This window comes from Ambystoma mexicanum, chromosome 8, assembly GCF_040938575.1.
Source record: "Ambystoma mexicanum isolate Mex_15411 chromosome 8, UKY_AmexF1_1, whole genome shotgun sequence".
Lineage (NCBI taxonomy): Eukaryota > Metazoa > Chordata > Amphibia > Caudata > Ambystomatidae > Ambystoma > Ambystoma mexicanum.
The window spans coordinates 1,026,898,942-1,026,926,409 of record NC_090929.1 but is presented as its reverse complement, the minus strand read 5'-3'; the positions used below and the strand labels follow the sequence as shown (position 1 = coordinate 1,026,926,409).

Here is a 27,468-nt window from a genome sequence, read left to right as displayed (position 1 = left end):
ACAATCGTTATTTGAAGCATGGGGTGAAGGTTGGTTGCAGTATGACCGGGACTTTCGGTTAAAAATGCAAGTCTGGCCAGCTATGTCTTGGGATGAGATGGACAGTGGGGGGTTCATAGATAAAATGGTGCCCGCAAGTGAGGGGGGGGGGGCAAGGCCCACGGGGGGAAACCTCAAGTCTAGAGGGGCAAAAGGGGTTACTCTCAACGGGGGAAGGCATCCTTTCACGGGCACTCCTCCTGGAACAGCCGAGCCATCTACCAGGGGGAGCAAGCAGAATGCTGGAGGTTTAATGCTGAGGGTGGTTGCCCCTTTGGCAAAGAATGCCGATTCAGGCATGCGTGGGGTAAGGGCGCAGGAGACCGTAACTCCTCGGCCAGTGAAGGGAAGCGGAGGAGCATCCCCAAAGCAAAAGAGAAAGGAAAGAGGGAATGATGGAAAAGCGCTCATGTTAAAGTGTACATACCCACGGGTGTCTCAGATTGTGATTAAAAATTGTTTGCCCACACCGGTTAGCCTCCAGGCAATGACTCCCTTTTTAAATACATACCACAACAGTAGTGATGCAAAACTGCTATGGGAAGGTTTCAGGTGGGGTTTCAAAATCGCATGCACAGGTGTTAAGAAGGCACTTAATTTACAGTCATCATTGGGGATGCCGGAGGTGGTGGCGCTTAAAGTAGAGAAAGAAATCAAGCTGGGTAGAGTGGCTGGCTCGGTCACGTGTCCACCAATGGAGAATTTGGTGGTGTCTCCTTTGGGTTTGGTCCCTAAGAAGGAGGAGGGGTAGTATTGCTTAATCCATCACCTCTCCTTTCCTGAAGGTAAATCAGTGAATGATGGCATAGACGAAGAGTTGTGTCGAGTACATTATGCCTCTTTTGATGATGCAATGGAAATGGTGAGGGAGGCCGGGAAGGGGGCCTTGATGGGGAAGGCAGACATTGAGTCTGCATTTCGGTTATTGCCTTTTCACAAAGAGAGTCAGCACTTATTTGGTTTCAAGGTCCAGGACCAGTATTTCTATGATAAATGTTTGCCTATGGGTGTGCCATTTCTTGTGCTTATTTTGAGGCTTTTAGCACCTTCTTGGAGTTCGCAGTAAAGCAAGAGTTTCGGGAGAGGGGTGTATTGCATTTCCTTTATGATTTTTTGTTCATCGGCAAACAAGGAACCGGGAATGCGGGTCCCTCATGAGTACATTACAGAGGTTGATGAAAGGGATGGGAGTCCCGCTAGCCAAAGGATAGACGGTGGGTTCGGTTACCTGTTTAACATTCCTAGGGATAGAAATTGACTCAAAGGGGAGTGCAGGCTCCCACAGGACAAGGCGATGAAGTTGAAGGAGAATATCAAGGCTTTGATGGGGAAGAGTAAGGCAACCCTGAAAGAGGTCCAGTCGCTGGCAGGTAATCTCAATTTTGCAGGGAGAGTCATCCTGGCAGGTAAAGTGTTTGCAAGAAGTATAGAGCTCAAAACAGTGGGGTTGCAACATGCCGGTCATCATGTCAGGCTGGGATCCGAAGTGCGGGAGGACCTCGGGATGTGGGAGAATTTTTTGAAAAATGTCAGTGGGGTACTACTATGGAGGGAGGACTGGACCAGCAGCGGAAAGGTCAGGCTAGTCACAGATTCATCAGGTTCCCTGGGTTTTGGGGCAATCTTGAACAACAGTTGGTGTGGTATGGCTTGGCATACGGAGTGGCATCAACTGGGGATCACCAGGGACATCACGTTGCTCGGGCTGTTCCCCATTGTGGTAGCCTTTGAAATGTGGGGGGAACAGTTGAAGGACAGAAAGGTGATGCTCTGGTCAGATAACCTGGCAGTTGTTCAGATCATAAATCAAGGGTCATGCTTAGGGAACTCAGCAAAAGCATGCTTCCATTAAACATTGAGGTCAGAGCACGACATATTCCAGGGGTAAAAAACATAGCCGCTGATTCTCTCTCTCGTTTACGGTGGGAAAAGTTCAGAGGGAGTTGTCCAGAAGCAAACAAGATGATGAACCCATTCAAGACTCAGTGGTGGGGCCTGATTGGGGCAATCTGAGTTCTATGATTTACATGGCATTAGCACCAGCCACGGCAAGAAGATACAAGGCATGCTGGGAATGGTTCTTGGCCTTCCAAGAGGAGGTTTTGTTGGAAGGGCAGAGGGAGCTGCCAGTAAGGGCCTTTGTGGGCTGGTGCTGGCGTTTAGGGAAGACCAGAGCATGGATTACCTATCACTTGGTGGCAATTGCCCATTATTTTAAACTAGGGGGTAAAGGTGACCCCACGGAGGAACATTACATTGTAATGGCCATGAAGGACTGGGCAAAGCAGGTGGCAAAGAAACCCGATGAAAGACGAGCCATTGACATCGTTAAACTGCATAGATTAGTCAAATGCCTGAGGGAGGTTTGCCATGATGAATATGAGGTGGTGTTGTTCAAGACAGCCTTCATACTAGCTTTCTTTGGCGCATTTAGGGTGAGCAAACTTGTCCCCGAGAACAGGGATGCCAAGGGAACAGGGTTTCTGCAATTGGGTGATGTGCACATGATAGAGAGCCGGCTAAGCATGCTTCTCATTCACACGGATGGGTCCGCGTTGAGCCCCTTCCAGTTTAGAAGGGTCATGGACATGGCACTGGGAAAATGGGTGAAACAGAAGGGGTGTTCGGGACCCATTCCTTCAGGATAGGGGCAGCCACGTCAGCAGCAGCCATGGGCCTAGTGGCGGAAGACATCAAGCAGACCGGGAGATGGAGGTCAGGGTGTTTTAAGAGATACATCACACCTGAGAAAATGTAGATTTAACATGCTGCCTTCTCATCCCACTAGCGGCAGCTCGAAGGAGAAGGAGATCCGTCTGGGTGATAGGACACATATTTGTATCTAGGGCAGGGGCAAGCTGGAGGGCAGACCAAGAAGAGTCGACTGCCGGCGAGTTCAGGATCCGGTAGCACGGGGTGCCAGGGATGAAATGGGCGCAGTTGCAGGGTCACATGCGCAAACTGCTGGGTAAGGAGCAAAAACCAGACATATTGGTCATACATCTGGGAGGCAATGATTCGACGAGCCTGGGGAGGGGGGCTTTAATGAGGGAAATTATGTTCTTGTTACAGGAGCTGGCGGGGCAATTGGGAGGGACGGAAATCATCCTGTCGGAAATAATCCTGAGCAGGAGTGGAGTAGCGTAGAGAGCCATGCAGCGGTGGAAAAATCTAGAAGGAAACTGATTTTTGTGCAATGCCAAAATTCTGCAGGGGCAGAGGTTTCCCACAGATCAGGCACGGCCTGATTAACTTGAAATCCCCGGAATATTACCTGAAAGATGGTGTACATTTGTCGGCGATGGGGATGGATCTCTTTTATTGGAATATCTGCACTAAACTCCTGGAATTGTAGCATAAGGAGAGGGGGAGCCACGGTGGGCGGTAACCCACCTGTGGCATGGCAGTGTTTGGGCGACCAAGCACAAGAGACAGACTCTGGATGAGCCAAGAGAAAGCCAGAAGGGTCTTTGCTCTTTTCAGACCTGTGCCCCTTGGGAGCCTAAGCAGCAGGGGCATCTGGGGGTAACAATAAGGGCTCAGCTTCCCCCAAGGAAACGGCGCTCTCCCCGCCCAGGAACACCTGCAAGGGCAGGCGGGGCTCAGGCGCAAAGGGTTGGGAGAGTTGGGCCTACACTGGACTTTTGGAAGGAAGGGGGGGAAGCGGGTTGTTGGACACGGAGCAGTCGCCGCATCTTCAGAGTTATTTCCATTAATGTGTGCAGTGTGGTTTTTATGATGTTGTGAAAAATAAATCTGTAAACATTTTTATGCCAAAACAAGAGAAGACTTATTCTGCACATTACTGGGGGAAAAGATGAATGAGCACATGCGGTATGATGGGTCCAAATGATCAGATGCACAGGTTATGAAGAAGCGCGGTCGAAGAGATCAGTGAGAGCTCTGCAACGTTCCGGTGAGTGTACAGCATGAAGGTTGGAGGAAGTAGTAGGATTTTCAGAACAAGCAGTTTAGTGGCAGTGCTCAAATCAGTTGTTTGAAGGGCAAATGAACATAACTAGGAAAGAAGGCACCATCTCCAAGGTTGGATACAGATTGCATTTATTTTGTCTGCCAAACTGACCTCACATAGCAGACTCTGTGTGTCTTTTGAAACCTGTTGGATGAAGAAAAAGAGAATAAAGAATTAATAGGGACATTTTGCCTAGGAAACATCAAGCAAAACCAATATTTTGCCACCTCTATTGACACCATATACAAGAAAGCATGTCTGATACAGAAAACCTAATGGTGCCTGTCACACTACCGGGGGCGTAACCTTCAAGACTTCAAGATAACCTGGCTGTGCAACTGCGCACCCATTTTGATCTATCCGAGACCAGCAGTCTAGGGCCTAGATGGAAGAGATGGGTGAGGGATTTCGAAGTATACATCAAGGCCATAGGGCCTTTGGAAGAAGAAAATAAATACTGCCTACTAACCCTGGCTATCAGCCGAAATGTGCATGATATTGTGGATGAATCCCTGTGTGGAATCCACTGGCACCTATACCGGATTGACTACTTCACACCACACTCTAATGTAGACTATGAATGGCATGTCTTCCACATGACAAAACAGGCCAAAGGAGAATCGATGGATGCTTTTGTAATGCGCCTCCCCCTCAAGCATTGTGACTTTAACAATTACTCAAATGATGAAGCACTCTGGTCTCAAATAATGGTAGGATATGAGTGTGCTGATTTCGGGAAAAGATTGCTCCACACACCACGGTCACTGAAAGAAATCCTGTGCCTAGCAAGATCCGATGCAGCATTAGCAATTAGCATTAGCTTCCCATGTGCAAGTCGCCCTGGGGAAATTGGACACCATCAACAAACTAGAGACCACCTCGCCACATAAAGGCAATGGAGAACCTTTTTGATACTGCTGCAGATTTGAGTTTCCCCATGAAGGTACATGTCCGGCCTTAGGACAGCAATGCTTGGCATGCGGAGGAGAAAACGCTTTCAAGGCGGTATGTCGTTTGTACCGCCGTCAGGTACGTGGGGAAGAGAGCAGTGGCAGAGTGATCGGCACTACAGAAAAGCATCAAGGACCTCCAACAGGAAGGAGTCAGAACCATGAACCGCCTCCGCGATAAAACAGAGAGAAGGAGAAAGTAAGGTCACAAGAAAAAGCACTAACAGAATGGCGATCAACTTCTGAATCCCGGAGAAGACCCAAGAGATATGTCCGCTATCTGGTGGAACAGTTACAAAAAGATAGTGGATCCAGTCAGTTGTCACCAGAAGAAGCACGTAGGAGGAAATACACCCGCAAGGAACCATGAAGAAAGGGTTACTTATATGCCCTAGGAAATCCTCCCGCCAAGGAACATAGCCCAATACTGCTGCTCCAAGTAAACAACCTACCAGCTGAGTTCCTAGTTGACACTGGGACCACAGTAAATGTGATTAGCGAAGACGTATATGGCAACACCCCACACACCCCGTAACTACAACTTACTGAAGTGAGCAGTTATCCGTAGGGATCCAAAATCCCTCTGCCATGTAAAGGATATTTCATGGTACACTGAAAATACAAGACACCATCCAAGTGGATACCCATACATGTCCTGAAAGCCAGAGGGCCATCTTAAGGAACCTTGGGGCCCAGGGCACAGACTCCTTTGGGCCCTCCTCTAAAACAAAGAAATTACGGGATAAAAAATCCCTGGTCACCACACCCATACATTTCTGTAACCAGTACCTAGCAAACTGAACTACCTTCTGAGCAATCATGGCACTCAAATTTATCAATATGCATTTCAACTTTCAGTATGGCACATGATCTATATGTAACCCACAGAAGGGTGAGAATATTACAGCAGTTGTGCTTTCAAGACTGGACAAACTGGGTACACAAAAGCTTTCTAGGATTAATTGATCTGAGCAAAATGTACTGGTCAGCAACAGCACTGCTGCAGGTTTGACCTCAGCAGCACACCATAAAACATAGTATCTGATATTTTAGTTTTGTTAAACAAATGTGCACTGACTTATTTCAATCGGGCAGCCATGTGAGGGCTCCCTCAAGGGTGGGGGCCCGGGGCACGTGCCCCTTTTGCCCTCCCATAAAGATGTATTTGGGAAGCCGCCACCAACAGCGGGAGCATTCTAAGCTTTAACGTTACATTAGGCATGGTGACTCATATATGTAATGTACCGCCTCATGGCTGACAAATATATTGATCGCTCAGCAAAAATAGAACAGTTATTCCCCACACTGTACAAAGGCCTAGGAAAGCTGAAGAACAGGCAAATCGACCTGCGCATTAACCCCAAGCACACACTATAGCCCAACACTACCGCAGCATTCCTGTAAATATCCAGCGACAAGTTGAAGAGGAACTTCACAAACTGTTAGAACAGGACATCATTGAACCAGCGGTTGGACCCACCCCTTGGGTGTCACCGATAGTCCCAGTTCCCAAGAAGGACGCGAATGACCTCAGGATATGTGTAAACATGCACCGCCCCAATGAGGTCATCATGAGAGAACGCCACCAAGCCCCACAGATCACAGACATGATACATCTGCTAAATGGGGCCACCATATTTTCCAAATTGGACTTAAACAAAAGGTATCACCAGTTAGAGCTAAGTGAAGAATCTAGATACATAACAGCTTTTGTCACACACCTGGGCCTCTACAGGTATAAAGGCCTCCGCTGCGGAAATCTTTCAGGCAGAGATAGACAACATCATCAAACATATTCCCAACTGTTTGAATCACAGCGACGATATATTAGTATTTGGACGAGATCAAGAACAACAAGACAACACACTGACTAGAGTTTGCATGGCTTTGGAAGCAGCCCACCTCACACTCAACAGAGAAAAATGCAAATTTAGAAACGGTACACTCACTTCGATCCTTTGGGCACGTCTTCTCAGCCCGTGACATGACTCCAGACCCTGTGAAGGTGGCGGCACTTACTAACGCAGAACCTCTGACCAATGTGTCTGACCTAAGATCGTTTTTAGGACTTGCCAGCTACTGCACCAGATATATCCAGGATTTTGCCTTGGTGAGTGAGCCGCTGAAAGCACTCAAGAAACAGCAGGTACTCCTGCCAACAGGCTTTTGAATCAATTCGTCCGCGCATCTCAGCTGCTGAAAACATGGAATACTTTAGCACGACAAGAGACACAGGACTAATCGTCAACGCTAGCCCGTGGGGCTGGGCGCCATACTAATGCAAATAAACTGGATACTGATACTGGAAAGCGCCACATTGTCTCCTACGCGAGCAGGAGCTTGTCAAGAATTGAACAGGCTTATTTGCAGACTGAGAAGGAAGGGTTGACTGCAGTATGGGTGTGTGAAACACTTTCACCTGTTTCTCTACGGGAATCATTCACTGTGGTCACTGACCATCAGGCCTTATTGTTCCTTAACGGAAACCCCTAGGTGAAAATGCCTCCCAGAATCACTTGTGGGGTTTGTAAATCCAGGACTACAGGTTCTTAATCATTCACTGACCCGTAAAAGGAAGAAAATCCTGCAGACTTTTTATCCCATCATCCCATAGAATTAGCTTTATCGAAACCTTCAGTGGCTGATCAGTACATACACTACCTGGTTCAGGCTGCCACATAAAAGGAAGTCAACTTGGAAACCCTGGCACAAGAAATGGAGAATGATCAGGCCATCCAGATCATCTTTAGATTCATTGAGTCCGGGAGATGGAAACCGGCCAAACAAGTGGGAGAAAGCGCTACACCAGAAGTGTAGCAAGACATAGGAAGTCTAGTGGCCTTCAAGGAAGAGTTAGCCAAATCAGAAGAGGGTTTGCGCTAGAAAGGAACTAAACTAGTAATTCCTTGGATTTTGCAAGGAAGGATTCTGGAATTGGCACCTGAGGGACATTGTAGAATAATATCCACCAAGAGAATGTTACATCAAAAGATATGGTTTCTCAGTTAGATGTGCAAGTGAAAACACTCATCAAATAGTGCCCTACATGTGTGGTCCTCAACCCCTATACCAGACCGGAACCCCTATGCATAACCGTACTGCCAGAAAAAGCGTGGGATGAGATAGCAAAATACTTCTTTGGGCCTATTCATGGAGGGGAGTACATACTAGTGGCCATGGATGAAAACTCTCCCTACCCCGACATTCAGAGAGTGCCCTCATCAGCTGCTTACCATACCATACCTGTGTTAGACAGAGTGTTCACAGCCCATGGAGTCCAGAGAATCATAAAGTCAGACAATGGGCCCCTATTTACTGGACAAGACATAAAGATCTTTGCGGAATACATGGGGTTCAGGCACAGGCGAATCACACCTTTGTGGCCCCAATCCAAGGGAACGGTGGAGCACTTTATGAGTAATAGCAAAAGAAACATCCAAATAGCCCAACTGACAGGAGAACCTGTTTAGAAGATACTTTATCAACTGCTAAGAGACTACTGTAACACCGCTCACAGCACCACAGGAAAAGCACCATCTTAAATGATGTCCACAGGAGGTGTATGAAGGAGACAGAGAAATGCGGGAACAAGATACGCATGCCAAAGAAAAGATGAAGCAACAAGCTGATTCCTCCCAGAAAGCATGTGAAAATCGCCTGGCAATGGGTGGCATTGAAATAGTGCTGCAACCTCAGACACATGGCTGCTTTTGACAGTACTCCACTGACTGTCACCCGAGTAAAACCATCTCTCATCACGGCAGAAAGAGAAAGAGGGAACACAACGCAAAATTTGTCCCACTTCAAAAGGTTTCCTGGAGTCATCACAACAAGATATCGGCGTGAAGACGAGGAATCCGAGGAGTTTTATTCCCTATATGAAGGGGATGGAGAAGACTCAAGTGAACTGGCCACTGCTCACGCTGGCGTGGGTCCTGATCAAGGTCGGGTGAGTGGCTCAGGTCGACCTCAAAGGGCGAGGAATAGACCTTGGAGACTCATTGAGGAAATGGACTAATAGCAACTTATTGTTAAGAAAGGGGGGTTGTGACGTTGTGACGTCCTTGTGAAGCCAACAAGGAGATCACGTGGACAGGGAGGGAGCCTGTGGGCACAGGACGTGGGGTGGGCGTAAGCAGAGTGTGAGAAACCAAAGGGTGTCTCACCGAGTAGTCCCTTGGGATCTGTCATCCAGGTAGCCGGTGCACGGCCATGGCCATTGGATCCAGATTCTGGGGGTGGACCAGTGCGGGAGGATCACCTGGATGGGGGTCCCTAGGGAGTGGGAGTGGGGCACCCGGTGGAAAGATGCGGCATCCCTACACCCATTTCCCTGTAGTACACCCTCATTCTGTAAACTATCTAGGAACCTTATCCCCCCCCTTCTCTTCACACACTCTGCTGCATGGACAAAGTGGTTCAGAGAAAGACAGACTCACACACAGTCAGTTTGACATGTCACAATATCATGGTCATGGAGAGTCAGGCACTTAATCCTGATGACTCACACCTGAATCCTGTTCCCTTTCCCCTCTGAGATAAAAGGGGAAGCATGAGAGCACCTGAGAGGTAAGGCGAGAAAGGCGAACAAGGAGGGCAGAACCAGTAAAGCAGCAGGAAAACAGATCCTGTGAAATTGGAGCGACCCTAGAAGCAGAGCAGAAGGGACCAAGAGGCGAGAGAAGGACCGTGGTCTAGCCAGCTGCAGGGTGAAGGTCACACAGACTTTTCAAAGGAAATCTTCCCGCTAATGCACAAGGTGAAGGCGGGCCCTCCTTTGGGTGAACGACAGAGTTGGGAGGAGATGAGCCGTGCTGTATCGATAGACTTGGGTTCAAGGAAACGCTGGAAGAATGGTATTGAGTGCTACCAGTGAGTGAACTGTGAGACTGGTTGGCATTATCAAGTGAAAGATACCAAAGCGTTTGATGAGGCTCTCAGGGCTTTGTGAAACCGCAAGCAAAGGTACATTGCAACCAGATTGATGAATGAAGAAGCTGCATGTGTCATGGAAAGCCGGCGAGGGAAGCCTGCAACATTGCAAATGTGTTTAAGACTGACAATATGCTAATAACTGAGTGGTCCGTCAATTGAGTATTACCTTCTCGAAAGGCTCCGCACCCAGAGTGAAACTGTTAGATCTAAAGCAAGAGAATTGGAAAGACTGCAAATACCAGAAGGCCTTAGGAGAGGCCAAGCAGAGTGAAAGAAAGTCAAAGTGGACATACGAAGGTGCAAGCAAAATCGTTGTACAATCAAACGTCTTTGACAAGTGGGAAACAGAGTGAACAATTGTAAAGTAACGCACTGTGATAAAGTTTCAAAGGCAAGTAAGAAACTGACAGAGGGATGCCAAGACAGAGAGAGGGGTAACACATGCCACATTCTGATAAAGTTGCAAAGGCAAGTGTGAACCAGACAGGGGGATGCCAAACGAGAGCTAAGGGAAGCGAATCCCACGTTGCGATTTGATGGCTATAATGAACCTGACGGAGGGATGTCAAGTGAAAGCAAGAGAAAGTGAATCCTGCATTTTGTTAAAGTGACTTACAGCGGTATAAAGACAAAGGTGAACCCAACAAAGGGGGTATCACGAGGAAGCTGGGGAACAGGGGAATCTCGCATGGTGAGAGCTTGAGAAAGTCTTGTGATGCCAAGCAAAAGACATTGATTTGAGGGATCCTGCCTTTTCTAAAGAAACTGCTTCCCGATGCCTATAGACTCAAGGGGTGCTCACAGTCATGCCACTGTTCTGCCTTGTCACGTGATGTAACGTGGGGAAGGGAGTACATTAGTTCAGCAGTCCTGAACTATCAAAACACTTTCGGACATATCAGTTTACAAGACACTCTTTTGTTATACATATCATTGTCGCACACCCTTCAGTTATATAGTGTAAGGATTTGGTAATAGGTTTTTTAGTATAGGCCATCTTGTTTTGACACAATGCCACTAGGACAGTGTTGTATTTATTTTGATAGTTGTAGCTTGTTCCCATCTTAGATTTAGGCTTAGATTAGGTGTTTTCTCACCCTTATAATGTTTAATAAACACCCTTGGATTATACTTCTTGTGTCTGTTGTGCTTCTGATAACCATGCCTTCCTTACAGGAGGGACAGGATATGGGGTAAGCAGAGTGAATTGTAAACTGGTGAAATAAAGACGCATATCACCACAGCTCCGTGCTTCCTCCCTCATTGTGAGTGTTGAAAGGCCATTATACTAGCCAAGTCAGAAAGGCACCTAAACACTATTTTGTTTCTGGGAATATGCTCCATAAATAACGTAATTCAACGAGATTTATATGGGGCCAATCACTTTACTGTTTTCTGAATTCATTCTTCGTGTTGGTCTGGAGGCTGGTTATAAAAAGTTTACAGTGTTTTAGAATGGACTGAATGTATTTTGGTATGCCTCCGCCCTGATCACTGAAATTTGGCTAAACAGGGAAGTCAAACATACAATAATGCCCTTGTCATATTTGTCACTAAACTAATTGAAGCCCCAAAGCGATTTCATATTCTCTTTGGAGATATTGTATGCACCGTTTTTAGAGTAAAGTGACTATCTGAATCGAGAGATGGTTTAAATCAATTTGAGCTCATATGGCACTTTTTTCTCACAGACATGCTGCTACCGATAAGGACAACCTAGAGCGCCTGGGTATCACCCACATCCTGAACGCTGCCGATGGGATTAATAATGTCAACACTGGATCCTACTTCTATAGGGATATGCCCATCGCCTACTATGGGGTGGAAGCTCTTGATGATAGCAGATTTCACATCTATCCCTTCTTCTACCCGGCAGCCAAGTTTATAAATCATGGTCTGAACACACCTTCAGGTAAGGGGCACAAGGAAATATGGCCTCCTTGTGATAGATGGGAGACAGCATACATCTCCCAAATTGGTGGTAAGCTCGAAGTGTATAGATGAAGTGGCATGAGACCAAATATAGATTAAAAAACCTAAGCATATAGATGAAAGAGAGGATTAGAGAGAGATTTCTATTTTATTTTGTTTATTGTTTTATTTTGTTTATTGTTTGGGCAGGACTGGCATCTATGGAATGAGAATGCTTTACATAAAACATACATACAGGTAGAAACATCTTCCCGCCCATAGCAGCGGATGAGGTTTCTAAACAAATCCCCTCTATAAAAGTCTCCTCCAAACAGGTGCTCCCCTGATCCTCCAGAACTATCAATGACAACATTGCCTCCCTTGCTCCAGCCTTGGCTGATTTCTGCCACTGGCTCCTTCCCATCCCCTCAAGCACTCCCTTGTGCCTCCTCTCCTTAAAAAGCCTTCTACCGACCCTTCTGTTGGTTGTCTTCAGAACCACCAGTCTGGTCCCCCTTCATCTGACAAGCCTGGCAGAGAGTGCATGCCTACCAAGCCTGGTCCAACCCGGTTCTCGCACTTAGCATGTGGTCCTGCACTCCCTGCATCCCCTGGCACTTGCCCAGCTGGCGTCCCCTTAACACGTGCCTACCCCAGGAGCCCTCTTCTTCCCCTCCCCCCTGTACCTGTATGCCACCACCCTGCCCACACTTCCCTCCCACCTTAGAATTATCCCTTCCCGTCCCCCACTCCCCCCACCCCCTGCATTTCTTGTTACTGCACTTGCACGATCCGAATGACACAAGGATTAGTTGGACCGCTATTATTGTTTTCTTCCCTGTCCACCCCACCCCCCTTTTTGTCTTGTGGCGCCTTGAAACGTCATTTGCTGCATTAGGGCTTTATAAACAACTAATACATAAAATCAAATGAATAAATCCTGGTTACAGATGCAAACAGGGATGTGTATGTGTCCAGAGGTGACAGTCTGTAAGGTGATGAATTACTGCTGCTCTGGGTGAAACATAGGGAGCAGGGGGCCAGGGAGCGCTGGACGTAGGGGCTAAAGGGCGAAATGGTTGTGGAGGATGCAATGCCCAGTATACAGTTATGGGGCGAGTGGGTCTCAGTTCAAGGGGTATGAAGTGTCTGGAGCATTGAAGAAGAAAGGAACTCACAGGCCGACTATAGAATGTATTAGTTCAAATATCGATGGATGAGACATTTGTTCCTTTGCACTTTATAGAGACCTAATGCCAGAAAAGGGTGAAGTGAAGATGACTCATGGCTCTGCAAGGTTAATCAGTTGCATAGATCGAATGGACCCACAGTTAAACATGCCCTAGTGAGAAAAAGCAGCAGCACGTCTGAGGTGGATAATCAATTTCTTTTGGCACGGATAGCAATTCCACCCACTGAAAATATTTTTTTCCTTTCAGATGGTCACTCAGATCCCTTTGGCCTTGTTTCGAGTATACAGTAGAAATCCCTCACGTTTGTGAGAATGCGAGGTGCTAGGGTTTAAGGAGCCATGCTCCACTGAAGTGATGCACTAGTGAAGACCAAAGGATGGTAAGCATCCAGAAACAGCAAAGACAATAAAAAGATAGACCCAGGCACACTCACACTTCTCTTCATTAACAAGAATACAAAAGGGATTTGACAAGAGGCAACGTGATAAAATATCTGAAATGAGTATGATGGATTTTCTTCATCAGAGGAAAAACACGCAACAGAGGCAGTGTGCTTCCCTAAACCGGTAAAATAACTCAGTGAGCATAGCACTCAATAATGAGTTCTGTGTGTGATCTTAAGGTCTTAGGTTCGAAATGGAGATCTCAAACGAAGCCTTTCATCCATTCAAGGTTGAATGAGCATCACCTGGAGTTGCGTAATATATTGTATATAAAAAGTTCCATCGACAGTGCTCCAGTGAAAGTGCAATATGAATAATAAATTATTGTTATTTTGACGGCCACCTTTCTTGCCCAGTTCGACATATGGCCATCACAGAGTTTGATCTTCTAGATGCTACACAGAGTGATCATGCTATGTCCATCAACTTAAAACTTTACATACAGCTTGACAAAAGTTAAGAATGATCAGAATACAATACAACAAGTCAGTAATCCGGGCAAGGAGTTGGGGAAACAGCACAGGCAGTCAGTAATCGGGGCAGGAAGTCAAGTAATCAACTATAATAATGCACAACAGTTGTTTGTTTCAGGCTTAAAGTTGGTCAGATTTAAGGTCTTATGGGGGGTTGACGGTAATGTTTTCTTTACCTACTACAGCAGTAGGTAGCTAATGATCATGTAAGATTTTGCACTTTCCAGCATATATTCTAAAATCCATACGAATCGACTGTCCTTGTTTGAACAGAACCTTATTTACAGGTCTCGGGTGGGGCCTCAACCACCCCACTTTTGGAGCATCCACCTGATTAGTCCGTCATTTCACTACTAAATTGGGCTTTTCTATACTCAGTCCTGGATAAAGGGGAATTGTTAGTCTCTTTTTGCTCAAGCTACCCCCCAAGCAAAGTCATTAGTATCATCATATCTCCAACAATCAGGCTCATTATGTAAAAAATACAAACCACATACAGGGGACCGCGGATGGTAGCACATGTATGCTGTTGGGTCCCCTGCATGCAAGTGCCATAATTTTAAAACAGAATGCAAAACTGACGATTAAAACTAGCTAAAATCACCTTTAATTTTCGGTTTTATGATCCGTTTCCAAAACAAATAACCACTGCCTGCAAATTAGTCTTTGCAATCATTGTTAACTAATGGATTGCTATGGACTCCTCCTGTTCATTAGCAGATGCTAATTCAATCCGGATTCTATAAGAACACCACATTTGTTTTCTGCTTGTAAGAAAATATTATGCAGATGTGAAATGAAGTGCTCACACAAGACAGATAAGGAGAGCATGCTCGAGGGGTTACCTCCTCTCGTGCCCTCTTCTGCCTTGTCTGAGCATGAAAAAAGTGTGGAGCAGAACATGGAAGCAGAAAAGCAATATACATTGCTTTTACACCCACATTTGCCACACCACCCAATTGATAAGGACCACCAATCTATAACAAGGTAACTGCCAATCAAAGGAACAACCAAACCTAAGCTGCAGTAAGAAGGAGAGGAACAAGGGGTGTCATCTGACTACAAGTCTATGACTGAATTCTATATCATGCACACTCCATGTAGGAACGGTGTTGCATTGTCAACAAGTAACTTAAAATTAATATAACAGGAAGTTATAGGAATAAGAGACACAACTATATAAGATTTGTAGTATGTCTATTGATTAGTGAATGCAACACAGAATGAATGTCAAAGCACATTTGTACATTGTACATAAAAGTAATATTAATGCAACATTGTGAATTTAAATTGTGCAAAATGTGTTCTTCCTGCTTGGCTCTGCCAGGAATATCCAAAATTATTCAATGTGTTTGGGGTCCTCTGGAGGCCCTTCCACAGGAGAAAATAATCCTACGTCCCTGAAGTAATTTAAGCAATTACACATTCAAGAGCCTTAATTGGGTTTATTTACATAACTTTAAAATATTAGTGTTGGGAGAATTATTATGCATTTCCTTTAATAAGTATACCAACATTTTTATTAATGCAGTCCAATACTGTTCCAAACCCCACAAAGAGAGGGGGGGGGAGTGCACGTTAATGGTGTATCCGCTCTACTTATAAAAAAGGATGATCCACATTTACAAATGTAACTTAGAGACACATATTTTTTGTTTGAGAAAATTAATGAGGCGAATCAGCTGGATTGCTAAGGATAGTCTTTATGCTGAATACTTAGCGATATGTGGAGTCAAGTACGTCATTTTCTGAATAAGGTAATCAGATGGTACAACTGCATCTTTGCTTTTCTTTACATCAATAAAAACACACACAAAGGATCAACAGCTCATTTTACTATGGCGTGGAACAATGATAAATGTCAACTCTAAATTTATGAATAAGCCAATGAATTTCCTTCCTACCTGCCTACTGCTTTTCAATGCAAATAGCCATATCGGAGTTTGTTGCTGTCTGAGTAAATCCAATCCTTGGGTGACGTTTGCCTTATTTGGTATTACACTTGATATGCATCTAACACAGACAGGAAATATCTCACGTTTATAACGTCTGTCTTCTACCGAAAAAATGAAAATAGCAGCAGTGAATCTGCTAGACGGTCATAAAACAAACAATTAAATTCCTACTTCTTGTATCAAAACTGTTCATCATTCACTGAACATAATGGGTCTTACAATTCACAATCAACACATGTAAAAAAAACAAAAGCATACTTATTCTTAGACACACAGAAAAAATATCTTGTAAGTTAATTACAAAACAATTAATTGCGTCACATTGTATCTCTGTATCAACATCAATTAAACAATCAATTTATGTGAAATAATTAACTTAGATGTCCCAAATTAACAAACACTCAGAGTGAAATTGTCTAGTAAGCAATATATGATGAATTAAAGACATTACAGCAACAATTAATGTAAAAATCAAGATAGGTTGCCAATCCCAAAAAAGGTTTTTCTGTGCTAACAATTTGTGTAGATCATCAAATCTCATGAGAGTTTGTTCTATTTCCAACACCACAAACTACGTCTGTTCTACTGCGTTTTGACATTTTCAAAAATAAGCTTCTACTGGGGATTTTAAATTACATGTACAAATAATAGATTTATGCTCAATCCAAAACTGTTCACCCTTTCTACAAGTAAGATCTTCACAGCTAACTCTGCAGGGTCATCTAACCATATAAATTGTATTGATAGAATTGCAAGAAGCAAAATCCCTCAACAGTATTGGTTTAACCCTATAGGATTGTTATATCTATTCACCACTAACTAAATTGTGGCAATGTTGACAAGCCAATCAAGGTTACATGCCTTATTTGTTGGTTCTCAGTCTTCTTTCAACAAACAGACACATTTTGCTTTGCCACGATGTTTTAAATGGGATGATCCTTCCTATATGCAAATGCAGGCGGTTTCGGAGAAATTGTCTCAAGAACTCTATCATGTTAAAAAATCTTCCAATTTTAGAGCTTTGTTTATGGTCGGTGGTAACATGCACTTGATTAGACGCAGACGATGGTACTTAGGTTTCAATAAAGCTTGTAGTAAGTGCTGATTGCAAGACTTCTACCAGATAATCATGTCAACATTTCGGGAGCATGATTTGATTGTGTCTCTCTAGTTTGATGGATTCTTAGAAATTGTATGTAGTTTTCACCAATTGACTATATAGGTGGTAGCCGCCAAGTAGATTAAATAAGTTGAAAACATTAGTACGAAAGTGTCATGATGCCCGCTCCCGGGGAGCCGGTTCAAGCCCTGCGTCCCCGAAAGCGGACATCCAGTCCCCAAGGAAGGACCCTGCAACCCCATATAGGGGCCCTTTGGACAGTGTCCTGGCGCCTATGGCGCCAGGCTCTTAAAAGATAGCAGTCCTGGCGTCATGGGCGCCAGGCTCATTATGGGAGTGCTTGGGTGCACTTACCTGATGCAGACCATGCTGCAGGATCCCGGCCTCCTTGAGGCCTGAAAGGAACTACTTTACCTGTGGGACTAATTTACCATCCGGGCGTGGTCGGGGAAGGATACATACCTGATTGGAGGAAGGATACATACCTGGAACTTCTTCCAAGGCTATTTAAACCCCACCCGAACAGCCACACGTGCTTCGCGTTGTTCTGCATCTAGCAGCTGGACGCTCACCGTGTCTGCTCCTGCATCCTGACTTCTGCCACGCCTGCCAGCATCCTGAATCACCTGCAAAGGAAGAGAAGAAGAGAACAGAAGAAGGAAAAGTCCTTACCTGCTAAAACCGCATCCCGGAGACATCTCGCCGACAATCCTGAAAAGGAAGACTTTTATTTAAAAGCTCATTGCGTTGATCGCTGCAGCGCCGCATTCCACTCACCTTTACAGGGCGCCTCCATGTTCAGCAGCGATCATCCGGATTCGCAGTCACGCCCCAGCGCCTAGGAAGAAAAAGACCAGAACAAAAGGTGAGAGAGAGAAGGGAATAAGGAAAGCTAAATCTCCATGTTAAGACTTACCTGCTGATTCATTCCCTCTCCATTTCGGGTCCGCGCCGCATCCTGGCATTTCCTGGTCCCCGGCCCCTAAGGGGAAAAAGAGACATCAGCGTTAATGAGCGAATGAAAAGACATTACCAAAAAACGCTAATTAACGACTTACCTGATTTCTACAACGATTTCCCTTTTCATCTCGGGTCGGAGCCTGTTCCCCGGCATTCCGTACCCCGGCCCCTATGGGGAAAAAGACACTAGCATTAGTACGTTAATGCATGGACACAAGGGGAACCTCTTATCAAAAAACTTACCTGGAAGCCAAGCAAGTTTGGTTCTCACTAATCCGAAAATCCAGTGAAGTAACTGGATACCAACGCGCCCCTGCATCAGAAGCAGGATGGAGAGCTCGTCCTTCCAGACCCTAAGGTGAGACGCTACGAGGAATCACAGAAGGGTTTCGAGGAGGGTGAGAGGGGGAAGTGGGAGGCCGATTGCATTACCCTGCAGACAGTTAATCCCCTATTTTCGCCTACAGAAGGACACTTCTACGAGCCAGACAAGTCAGATTTGGGGGCCCGGTCCAGTCCGTCTTCCGAACCCTGCGCATCACCTTAGAAGAGTCACAGCAGCGAGAACCAGGCCAGCGCCTCTGTGGGAGTCAGGTGAGCGTTACAGAACGCGAAGCCTTCCTACAAATTCCCACCCAGGCGCTATGGAAAGTTCTGAGACTGATGAGTTGGCCCAATTACTGGGGGAATTACAGGATGAAGTACATGCCGCTCGTCAAGAGACTAATGCCCTCAGGAGGGAATTAATAATATCAAAGGAAAGAACTGATGACCTGGCCAGACAGCTTTTGCAAGGTCAAGCTGGGCAAACTCCTCTACCCGGTTCCGGAGGGAACCCCGCTCCTGTGGTTTCCAGTAACCCTGTGCAGATTAATCTACCTGGAAACATGCCGCCTGCCCCACCCGAACGCTTTGCTGGGGACCCCAAACGATCCGCCATATTCATGAATCAGTGTCGTTTGCACTTCTTATGCAGACCTGGGGCCTTCCCTAATGATCAGACCAAGGTAGCCTTTGTATTGTCATATCTCAGCGGCTGCGCTGCCGATTGGTCAGTTCCACTGGTTACTCAAGATGACCCGATTCTCCGTGATTTTCAAAGGTTTCAAGCAAGCATGGAAAGGTTATTTGCTCGACACTCTCAGGGGCAGGCTCTGGATGACGAACTTCTATCCCTGCGACAGGGCAATCAGGACCTCCTATCCTATATTGCAACCTTTAATAGACTAATTGTGGAAACGGGATGGACAGAGGATAAAAGAGTCACGTTGTTTTATCGAGGTCTACGCGGAGAACTTAAAGATGTCTTGGCCCAAGTTGTAAATCCGCCCCAAGAATGCACAGAGTATATAGACTTAGTGGTCCAATTGGATCACAGACTTCAAAACAGAAAAGCAGATCGGTCCAGGTTTGAGACCCGGGTGTTGGTCAAGACCCATGCTAATCCCAAGGGAGTTGATGTCTCTGAGCCTATGCAAATTGGAGGGGTTAAAGGACCCTTAACTCAAAAGGAACGTGAAAGGAGGCGGCAGTTAAAATTATGTCTTTATTGTGGGAATTCTGGACACTTTCTACGAGATTGCCTGGCAAAAACGCCCCGAAAGGCGGTAGGAGCCGCTGATAAAAACCATGAAGACTCTGTTTCGGGAAACGACTCCGCCCGACAAGTGTAGGGGTCCGCTTGCCGAGCTTGAAAACTAACTCTCAGACCTCGCATTTCATTGTGCCAATGCTTCTCGTAGATCCAGAACAGCCTAAGCGGTTGCATGAAATAAAGGCATACATCGATAGTGGGGCTATTGGAAACTATGTGGATCGTGAATTGGTCTCTAGGATTAACCTCCCTCTCCGTCCTAAAACCAGCAAAGATGTCATCACCACAGTCGATGGAACTGAAATTGCCTCTGGACCGGTAACACATTCCACTACTGAGGTGACTCTTATTGGTCCCGACGGCCATCGGGAGGGTGTTGTGTTTGATGTAATCAAGGCTCCACAGTTTCAGGTTATTCTTGGAATCCCTTGGTTAGAGACACATAATCCTCGAATTGATTGGCGAGCTAAGAGAATAACCTTCCCGGATTGTACACAAACCTGCTACCCAGAAAACCTGAAGATTAATCTAGCATCTGTAACCTCAGCCTCCATGCAACTATCTCCGGAATACCAAGACTTTCAGGACGTCTTCCAAAAGGAACAGGCCAACACGTTACCTCCTCACAGATCGTACGATTGCCAAATCGATCTGGTGCCCAGTGCACAACCCCCTTGTAGCAGGATTTATGCCCTTACCGAACCTGAGAATCTGCATTTGAGACAATATTTGGATCAATACCTAGCTAATGGTTTTATTCACCCGTCAAAGTCCCCGGCATCCTCGGTTTTGTTCTTCGTGCCCAAAAAAGAAGGCAACCTTAGAACTTGTATCGATTACCGCGCATTGAACCAGATAACGGTTAAAAACCGTTATCCTCTGCCTCTGATCCCTGAACTCCTTGACCAGGTGAAGGACACTTGCATATACACCAAGTTAGATCTCCGGGGGCTTATCATCTGGTACGAGTTAAAGAAGGCGACAAATGGAAAACTTCCTTCCGTACTAAATACGGATTATTCGAGTCCCAGGTGATGCCTTTCGGATTGTGTAATGCGCCGGCTGCCTTCCAATACTTCATGAATGATGTTCTTCGGGAACTCATCGATGTTTGTGTTGTCGTATATATCAATGACATTCTGGTGTACTCCTCTTCGGAATCTGATCACAGAAAACACGTCAGGGCAGTACTTGAAAAACTGCGCCAACACAAACTATTTGCTAAATTGGAGAAATGTGTTTTCCATACGACAGAAGTCAAGTTTCTAGGTTTCATCCTGACACCCAAAGGAGTCCGAATGGACTCAAGAAAAGTGGATGCCATCCTCAAATGGCCATCACCTAGCTCTGTAAAAGGGGTTCAAAGCATGCTCGGCTTTGCCAATTTCTATCGCAGGTTTATCCCGGAATTTTCACAAGTGGTACAACCCATTACTGCACTCTTGAGGAAAAGTAAACGTTTTGAATGGTCTGAAGAAGCCAAGCAGGCCTTTCAGGATTTAAAAGCTAAGTTTACCTCTGCACCTATATTGAGACACCTGCGTCCAGATCTCCCTTATGTCGTCGAGACTGACGCATCCAGCCTAGCTATGGGAGCTGTCCTGTCCCAAAGAGATCCCGAAACCAACCAACTGCATCCCGTAGCATTTTGGTCCAGAAAATTCTGGCACCCGAGGTTAATTATGCAATCACGGACAAAGAACTGTTAGCCATTAAGTCCGCTTTTAAAGCCTGGCAGCATTATCTGCTTGGCGCTCGACATACCATCACAGTGATCACTGATCACCGGAATTTACAGTATTTGAAAACCGCCAAGGCTCAGTCATCACGGCAGCTCCGATGGGCTTTGTTTTTCGCTGAATTTGATTTCGTGATTACCTATCGACCTGGCTGCAAGAATGGCAAAGCAGACGCCTTATCCCGAATTGGAATGGGAGAATCTGATACAAACTCAGAACCAGTACCAATAATTCCCGAACAGAGGATTCTAGGCATGTCTTCGTTACAGACGCTTGAAGACATTCAAGCCAGAGTGAAACAACTCCTGGATCCTACAACCTTACAGGATTGGATACAAAAGGGATCAGACTTTACCATAGATAATGGTTTACCTTATTTCCAAGGACGCTTATTCCTGCCACATAAGGAATTACACGAACTAGTTATTTCCGGTTATCATGATACATTAATAGAGGGACACCCCGGTATTGCCAAGACAGAGGAAAAGGTGAAACGACAATTTTGGTGGCCCTCTTGGCGAAAAGATATTAAATCTTTTGTGATGTCCTGTGGTGTTTGCGCCCAAAATAAAAGTCAAAAGAAAAGACCAGTCGGTCTCCTTCAACCTCTAGACATACCGCCAGCACCCTGGCACACCCTATCAATGGATTTTATTACGGACCTGCCTCCTTGTTCGGGGTACAATACTATCCTGGTAATTGTGGATTTGTTTTCCAAAATGGCCCACTTTATTCCTTTAAAAGGTTTACCTTCAGCTTGCTCGAAAATATTGTTTGGCTACATGGATTCCCATCTATACTAATCTCTGACCGGGGAAGCCAATTCATTTCCCACTTCTGGCGCAAATGTTGTCAAATGGCGCAGATCGACGTAAGATTATCGACCAGTCACCACCCTCAGACCGATGGTCAGACCGAGAGGACAAATCAGACCCTTGAGCAGTACTTACGGTGTATGTTACAGCAATCTGAAAGCAACTGGAAAGACATTCTTTGGATAGCCGAATACGCATATAATAATTCGGTACACTCTGGAACTGGCCACAGTCCTTTTTATACTTTGTTTGGGCATCACCCTCGAACCTCAAACCTTGACTCACCTCAGAACCTCGGAATGCCTGCAGTAGAACATCTGCATTCTACAATTACCCAAGCCTTTAAAGAGGCCACTACACATTTACAACAAGCCAAGAGAAAATACAAGGAGAATGCTGATTTACATCGGAGTGAAGCACCTCCGTATCAGATTGGGGATCAAGTGTGGTTAGCTACCAGACATTTACCACTCAAAGGGCCTCGAACTTTCAACCCAAAATATCTGGGACCTTATTCTATTACGGCAATAATTAACCCAGTGGCTGTTAAACTTGATTTACCAGCTAGTATGCAAATTCACCCTGTTTTTCATGTGTCACTTCTGAAACCAGTGGTACCCGGAACCCGACTACTCAAACCTCCAGAACCTATTCTAATAGATGGGGAGCCCGAATTCGAAGTGAAGAACATTTTAGACTCAAAAATGTTTAGGTCAAAACTGTTCTACCTAATTGATTGGAAGGGGTACGGACCTCAGGAGAGGTCGTGGGAACTCAGCGACCATGTGCATGCACCTCGATTAGTCAGGAAATTCCACCGACTCTTCCCAGACAAACCAAAACCCCCGGAGGGAACAACCTTGGGAGGGGCCTTGGGGGGGAGTGCTGTCATGATGCCCGCTCCCGGGGAGCCGGTTCAAGCCCTGTGTCCCCGAAAGCGGACATCCAGTCCCCAAGGAAGGACCCAGCAACCCCAGATAGGGGCCCTTTGGACGCCAGGCTCATAAAAGACATCAGTCCTGGCGCCATAGGCGCCAGGCTCATTATGGGAGTGCTTGGGTGCACTTACCTGATGCAAACCATGCTGCAGGATCCCAACCTCCTTGAGGCCTGAAAGGAACTACTTTACCTGTGGGACTAATTTACCATCCGGGCGTTGTCGGGGAAGGATACATACCTGATTGGAGGAAGGATACATACCTGGAACTTCTTCCAAGGCTATTTAAACCCCACCCGAACAGCCACACGTGCTTTGCGTTGTTCTGCATCTAGCAGCTGGACGCTCACCGTGTCTGCTCCTGCATCCTGACTTCTGCCACGCCTGTCAGCATCCCGAATCAGCTGCAAAGGAAGAGAAGAAGAGAACAGAAGAAGGAAAAGTCCTTACCTGCTAAAACCGCATCCCGGAGACATCTCGCCGACAATCCTGAAAAGGAAGGCTTTTATTTAAAAGCTCATCGCGTCGATCGCTGCAGCGCCGCATTCCACTCACCTTTACAGGGCGCCTCCATGTTCAGCAGCGATCATCCGGATTCGCAGTCACGCCCCAGCGCCTAGGAAGAAAAAGACCAGAACAAAAGGTGAGAGAGAGAAGGGAATAAGGAAAGCTAAATCTCCATGTTAAGACTTACCTGCTGATTCATTCCCTCTCCATTTCGGGTCCGCGCCGCATCCTGGCATTTCCGGACCCCGGCCCCTAAGGGGAAAAAGAGACATCAGCGTTAATGAGCGAATGAAAAGACATTACCAAAAAACGCTAATTAACGACTTACCTGATTTCTACAAGGATTTCCCTTTTCATCTCGGGTCGGTGCCTGTTCCCCGGCATTCCGTACCCTGGCCCCTATGGGGAAAAAGACACTAGCATTAGTACGTTAATGCATGGACACAAGGGGAACCTCTTATCAAAAAACTTACCTGGAAGCCAAGCAAGTTTGGTTCTCACTAATCCGAAAATCCAGTGAAGTAACTGGATACCAACGCGCCCCGGCATCAGAAGCAGGATGGAGAGCTTGTCCTTCCAGACCCTAAGGTGAGACGCTACGAGGAATCACAGAAGGGTTTCGAGGAGGGTGAGAGGGGGAAGTGGGAGGCCGATTGCATTACCCCGCAGACAGTTAATCCCCTATTTTCGCCTACAGAAGGACACTTCTACGAGCCAGACAAGCCAGATTTGGGGGCCCGGTCCAGTCCGTCTTCCGAACCCTGCGCATCACGTTAGAAGAGGTCACAGCAGCGCAAACCAGGCCAGCACCTCCGTGGGAGTCAGGTGAGCGTTACAGAAAGTCTTGCCTTCTCCTATATCATCATATTGTAATATTGTAATAGGAGCCATTCCATGGCCTCCAGTTAAGCTGCTTATTTTATTGATGACTAGAGGTGGAACCTTTTGCTGGCTTTCAAACAAGAATCTGCGCTAGCGTGGATTCATATATTCAGGTTTAGTATTTAGGACTGCTCCAATAGGGAGTAATTCCTAGCGTCTTAAATGTATGGGACACATTTAGTAGATTAGCAGGGAAAACCATGGGCGAAGCAGCTCTCAGGAGAAGAAATGCCACAAGGCTGTGAAGAAGAATGAAGAGTATGTTCAAGGCCCACAAGGTCCCCTTTCCCTACTAGCTACCTACTGGACTCATGTGTAGTCCAAATGCCTCAGCCAGCCCTCACTATTTACCCAACATTATATTGCATTTGGGTTCTTGTACTTTTATATTACCTGTTTCTAAGCATGAACCTACAGGTTCAAGCATACTAAAGACTGCTGATTAAAAAGGCAGAATTGAATGTGTCACACATGTCACTAAGTCACTAGTCTGCTATGTGACCAAATTAGAAAGGAGAAGTCTTTGCATTTGGGTCTGTGGACCAGAACAGCACAATGTGGGGAGACAGTACTACTTCCCTATTATGAGAACATTGTACCAATGAATATACAGGGAAAGTGAATCTGCACCGGGATGAGCAGTAGGGCTGAATGCCATCTCTCTCTGGAACCATCTCATCCTTCCCTTTTCACCCGAGGAACAAGGCAAATTCCTCAGCTTGGGAGGCTTATGGCAAGATATCAATGGTGATAATCTGTGAATTCTGGGGTAGCCAGAAAAGGCTGTAAGCAGTCTTGGTTGATTAATCAGTTTACTTATTGAGGAGGCTTACCAGTTGGCAGAGATTCCTTTGCCTCCAGTTGTACTGGGTTTCTCCAGATTAATTGTATTGGTTTCTTGGATATTGGGTTTGGGCGTTCCATTGGTGGATGTGCTCAGAGTAGTTACTTATGCTGTTCCTTCTGCTTTGCCTGGCACTATCAGATTTAAGTAGGGGTCTCCAGTGATGCCTTGGTGGGGTCCTCAATTTCACAGTTGGCCATGCTGTAAGTCAGCTCAAAATATTAAAATTCAATAAACAGTACTGTACCAGAAGAGGTTTTGTGTTTTCTGTGTAATTTGGACAATGCCATTGCATAGCCTTGTGAGCTGACTGATATGCTCAATAAGTGATGGCACTGACGAGGAAGAAAGATATGGGATAAATTACCTGATTAGTTGTGGTAACCATAATTCTCAGTTTCCTCGTCCTCATCATAGTGCGCATGACCTACCACGCCCTTCTAGGTGAATGTGGTTACATCAACAGAATAGAGCTTCGAGATATTGGACACAAGATGATCTAGGGTTGTAAATCCAGTAGGATGAGGGACAAAACAGAGGCAACTGCAATAACAAGGTTATCTGTTTTTGATTGTGGGGTCAGTCTACTGATCTCAAAACACTTCAACAAGTGGATGCTGTGACAAGGAAGAGATAATTACACTTAATAACGAATACAATATGAACTCAAGCCCTTAGCCTGATGTCATGCACAGGGATATTGGTAAATGTTTTCCCAATGGAAGTGTTTCCTTTTCCAGAGGAGAGGATGCAAATCATTGTTGGAATTTTGGACTGCAAAGCGGATGAGGAGCCGACACATAAAGAGTCATCAGCTACAATCGAGAGATCAGCGACATTCTGCACATTTATTTCAGACTCCAAGGATAGAATAGGGGAGGAAATACTACTTTACCAGGAGTCTTTTTTCTAAGCCACATCCGTACCATTGTATTCTCACGGAAAGTATGGTAGAAGTGTGCCTTGATACTTTTTTGTTCCGGATCGTTTTCACGGTCATCGAAAACAGTCAATAACCTAGGGGGGGGGGGCAGTTACTGGGAAGTCCTTGATGTAGGCTTATATTTCTCTCACCCAGAAACGCACACTTATTGTTGCTGGCTTCTCCTATAATGTCTTCTGATTCTCGCTTTGCCAGAATGTTTCTTTTATAGTTCTTCTCCCATGTTACCAATCGTCTGTCATTTTCCCCTCTACGCCTTTTGCTTTATCCCCTATCACGATTTTTATGCATTCTTAGGTACCCCACCAAGTCTCCTTTCCCTGCTCTCATTACTGTGTGCCTTTTTTTCTTTACTTCCCCATCTGGTCCTCTATCTTCTACACTATCTATACCCTTCTTGCTCACACTGCCACCTCCCCCTGCCTCCATTCACATTATTCCACCTTTCCCATTCCATCTCACTGTGGACTGTTTCATAGACCCTTTTCCCCTTGTTCATGCTCTCTCCACCATCTCTCACTGCTTCCAGTTCTCTCATTGACCCCATTCCTGCCGTGCTTGCCTGCTCTGGTATATGTTGGTCCAGACTCCTTGCCCCAGCGTCCAATTTTATTTCCTCCTCCCCATCTGTTCCTAGTCCTGTTCCCTCTCTTCCCTGTTCCTTCTATTCTTGATTTTGCAGCCTCCAGATCCCTACTTAAATAACCTTTCTTCACTTTCTGGTCTCAATTGTCTCTCAAATATTTTCACAGGTAAGGTGCTAGTGCACTGTGCCATGGGAATCAGCCGAGCACCCACAATAGTCCTCGCCTATCTGATGATCTACAGGGACATGACCCTTGTGGAAGCCATTGAGACTGTGTTGGCCAAGCGACCTATCTATCCCAACAGAGGATTCCTCGCCCAGCTTCGGCAACTGGACATCAAGCTAGCCCAGGAACGGGCGGGAGACTCCAGCCCGGAACCATAAATACCATCAATGTACTGAATAAATGTAGCACACGCATCACCCTCAGTCTCTTTTGTTAGGGTCTAACCCGCCAGGAAAAAGAACAAGGGGAGTGAATGCTGCCAATACGAGATTGGAGTGCATGACCGGGAACAAATACTGCCTGAATAGGTTTTAGGTGTGAGACAATTAATGTTTCACCAATGAGATGAGAGCGCATGGAAATGACAAAGGGCTAAGCAAAGGAGATTAAAGTGCCTGGAAGTGAGCAGGTGCTAGACGGGTAATTTACCTTGGGTAACTGGC

General features: G+C 45.8%; 1 protein-coding gene across 3 annotated transcripts in view; it reads left to right on the top strand.

Annotated features, from left to right (window-relative positions):
• LOC138473716 (dual specificity phosphatase 29-like) overlaps nt 1-27,222 on the top strand; it is a 434,898-nt gene extending 407,676 nt beyond the window's left edge. For all 3 annotated transcript variants that reach the window (XM_069612190.1, XM_069612192.1, XM_069612191.1), the window contains 2 exons: nt 11,589-11,809; nt 26,966-27,222. In XM_069612190.1, coding sequence (XP_069468291.1) covers nt 11,589-11,809; nt 26,966-27,183 — 439 coding nt within the window. In that variant the 3' untranslated portion in view covers nt 27,184-27,222. The remainder of the gene's footprint in view (nt 1-11,588; nt 11,810-26,965) is intronic.
• The last annotated feature ends 246 nt before the right edge of the window (nt 27,223-27,468 follow it).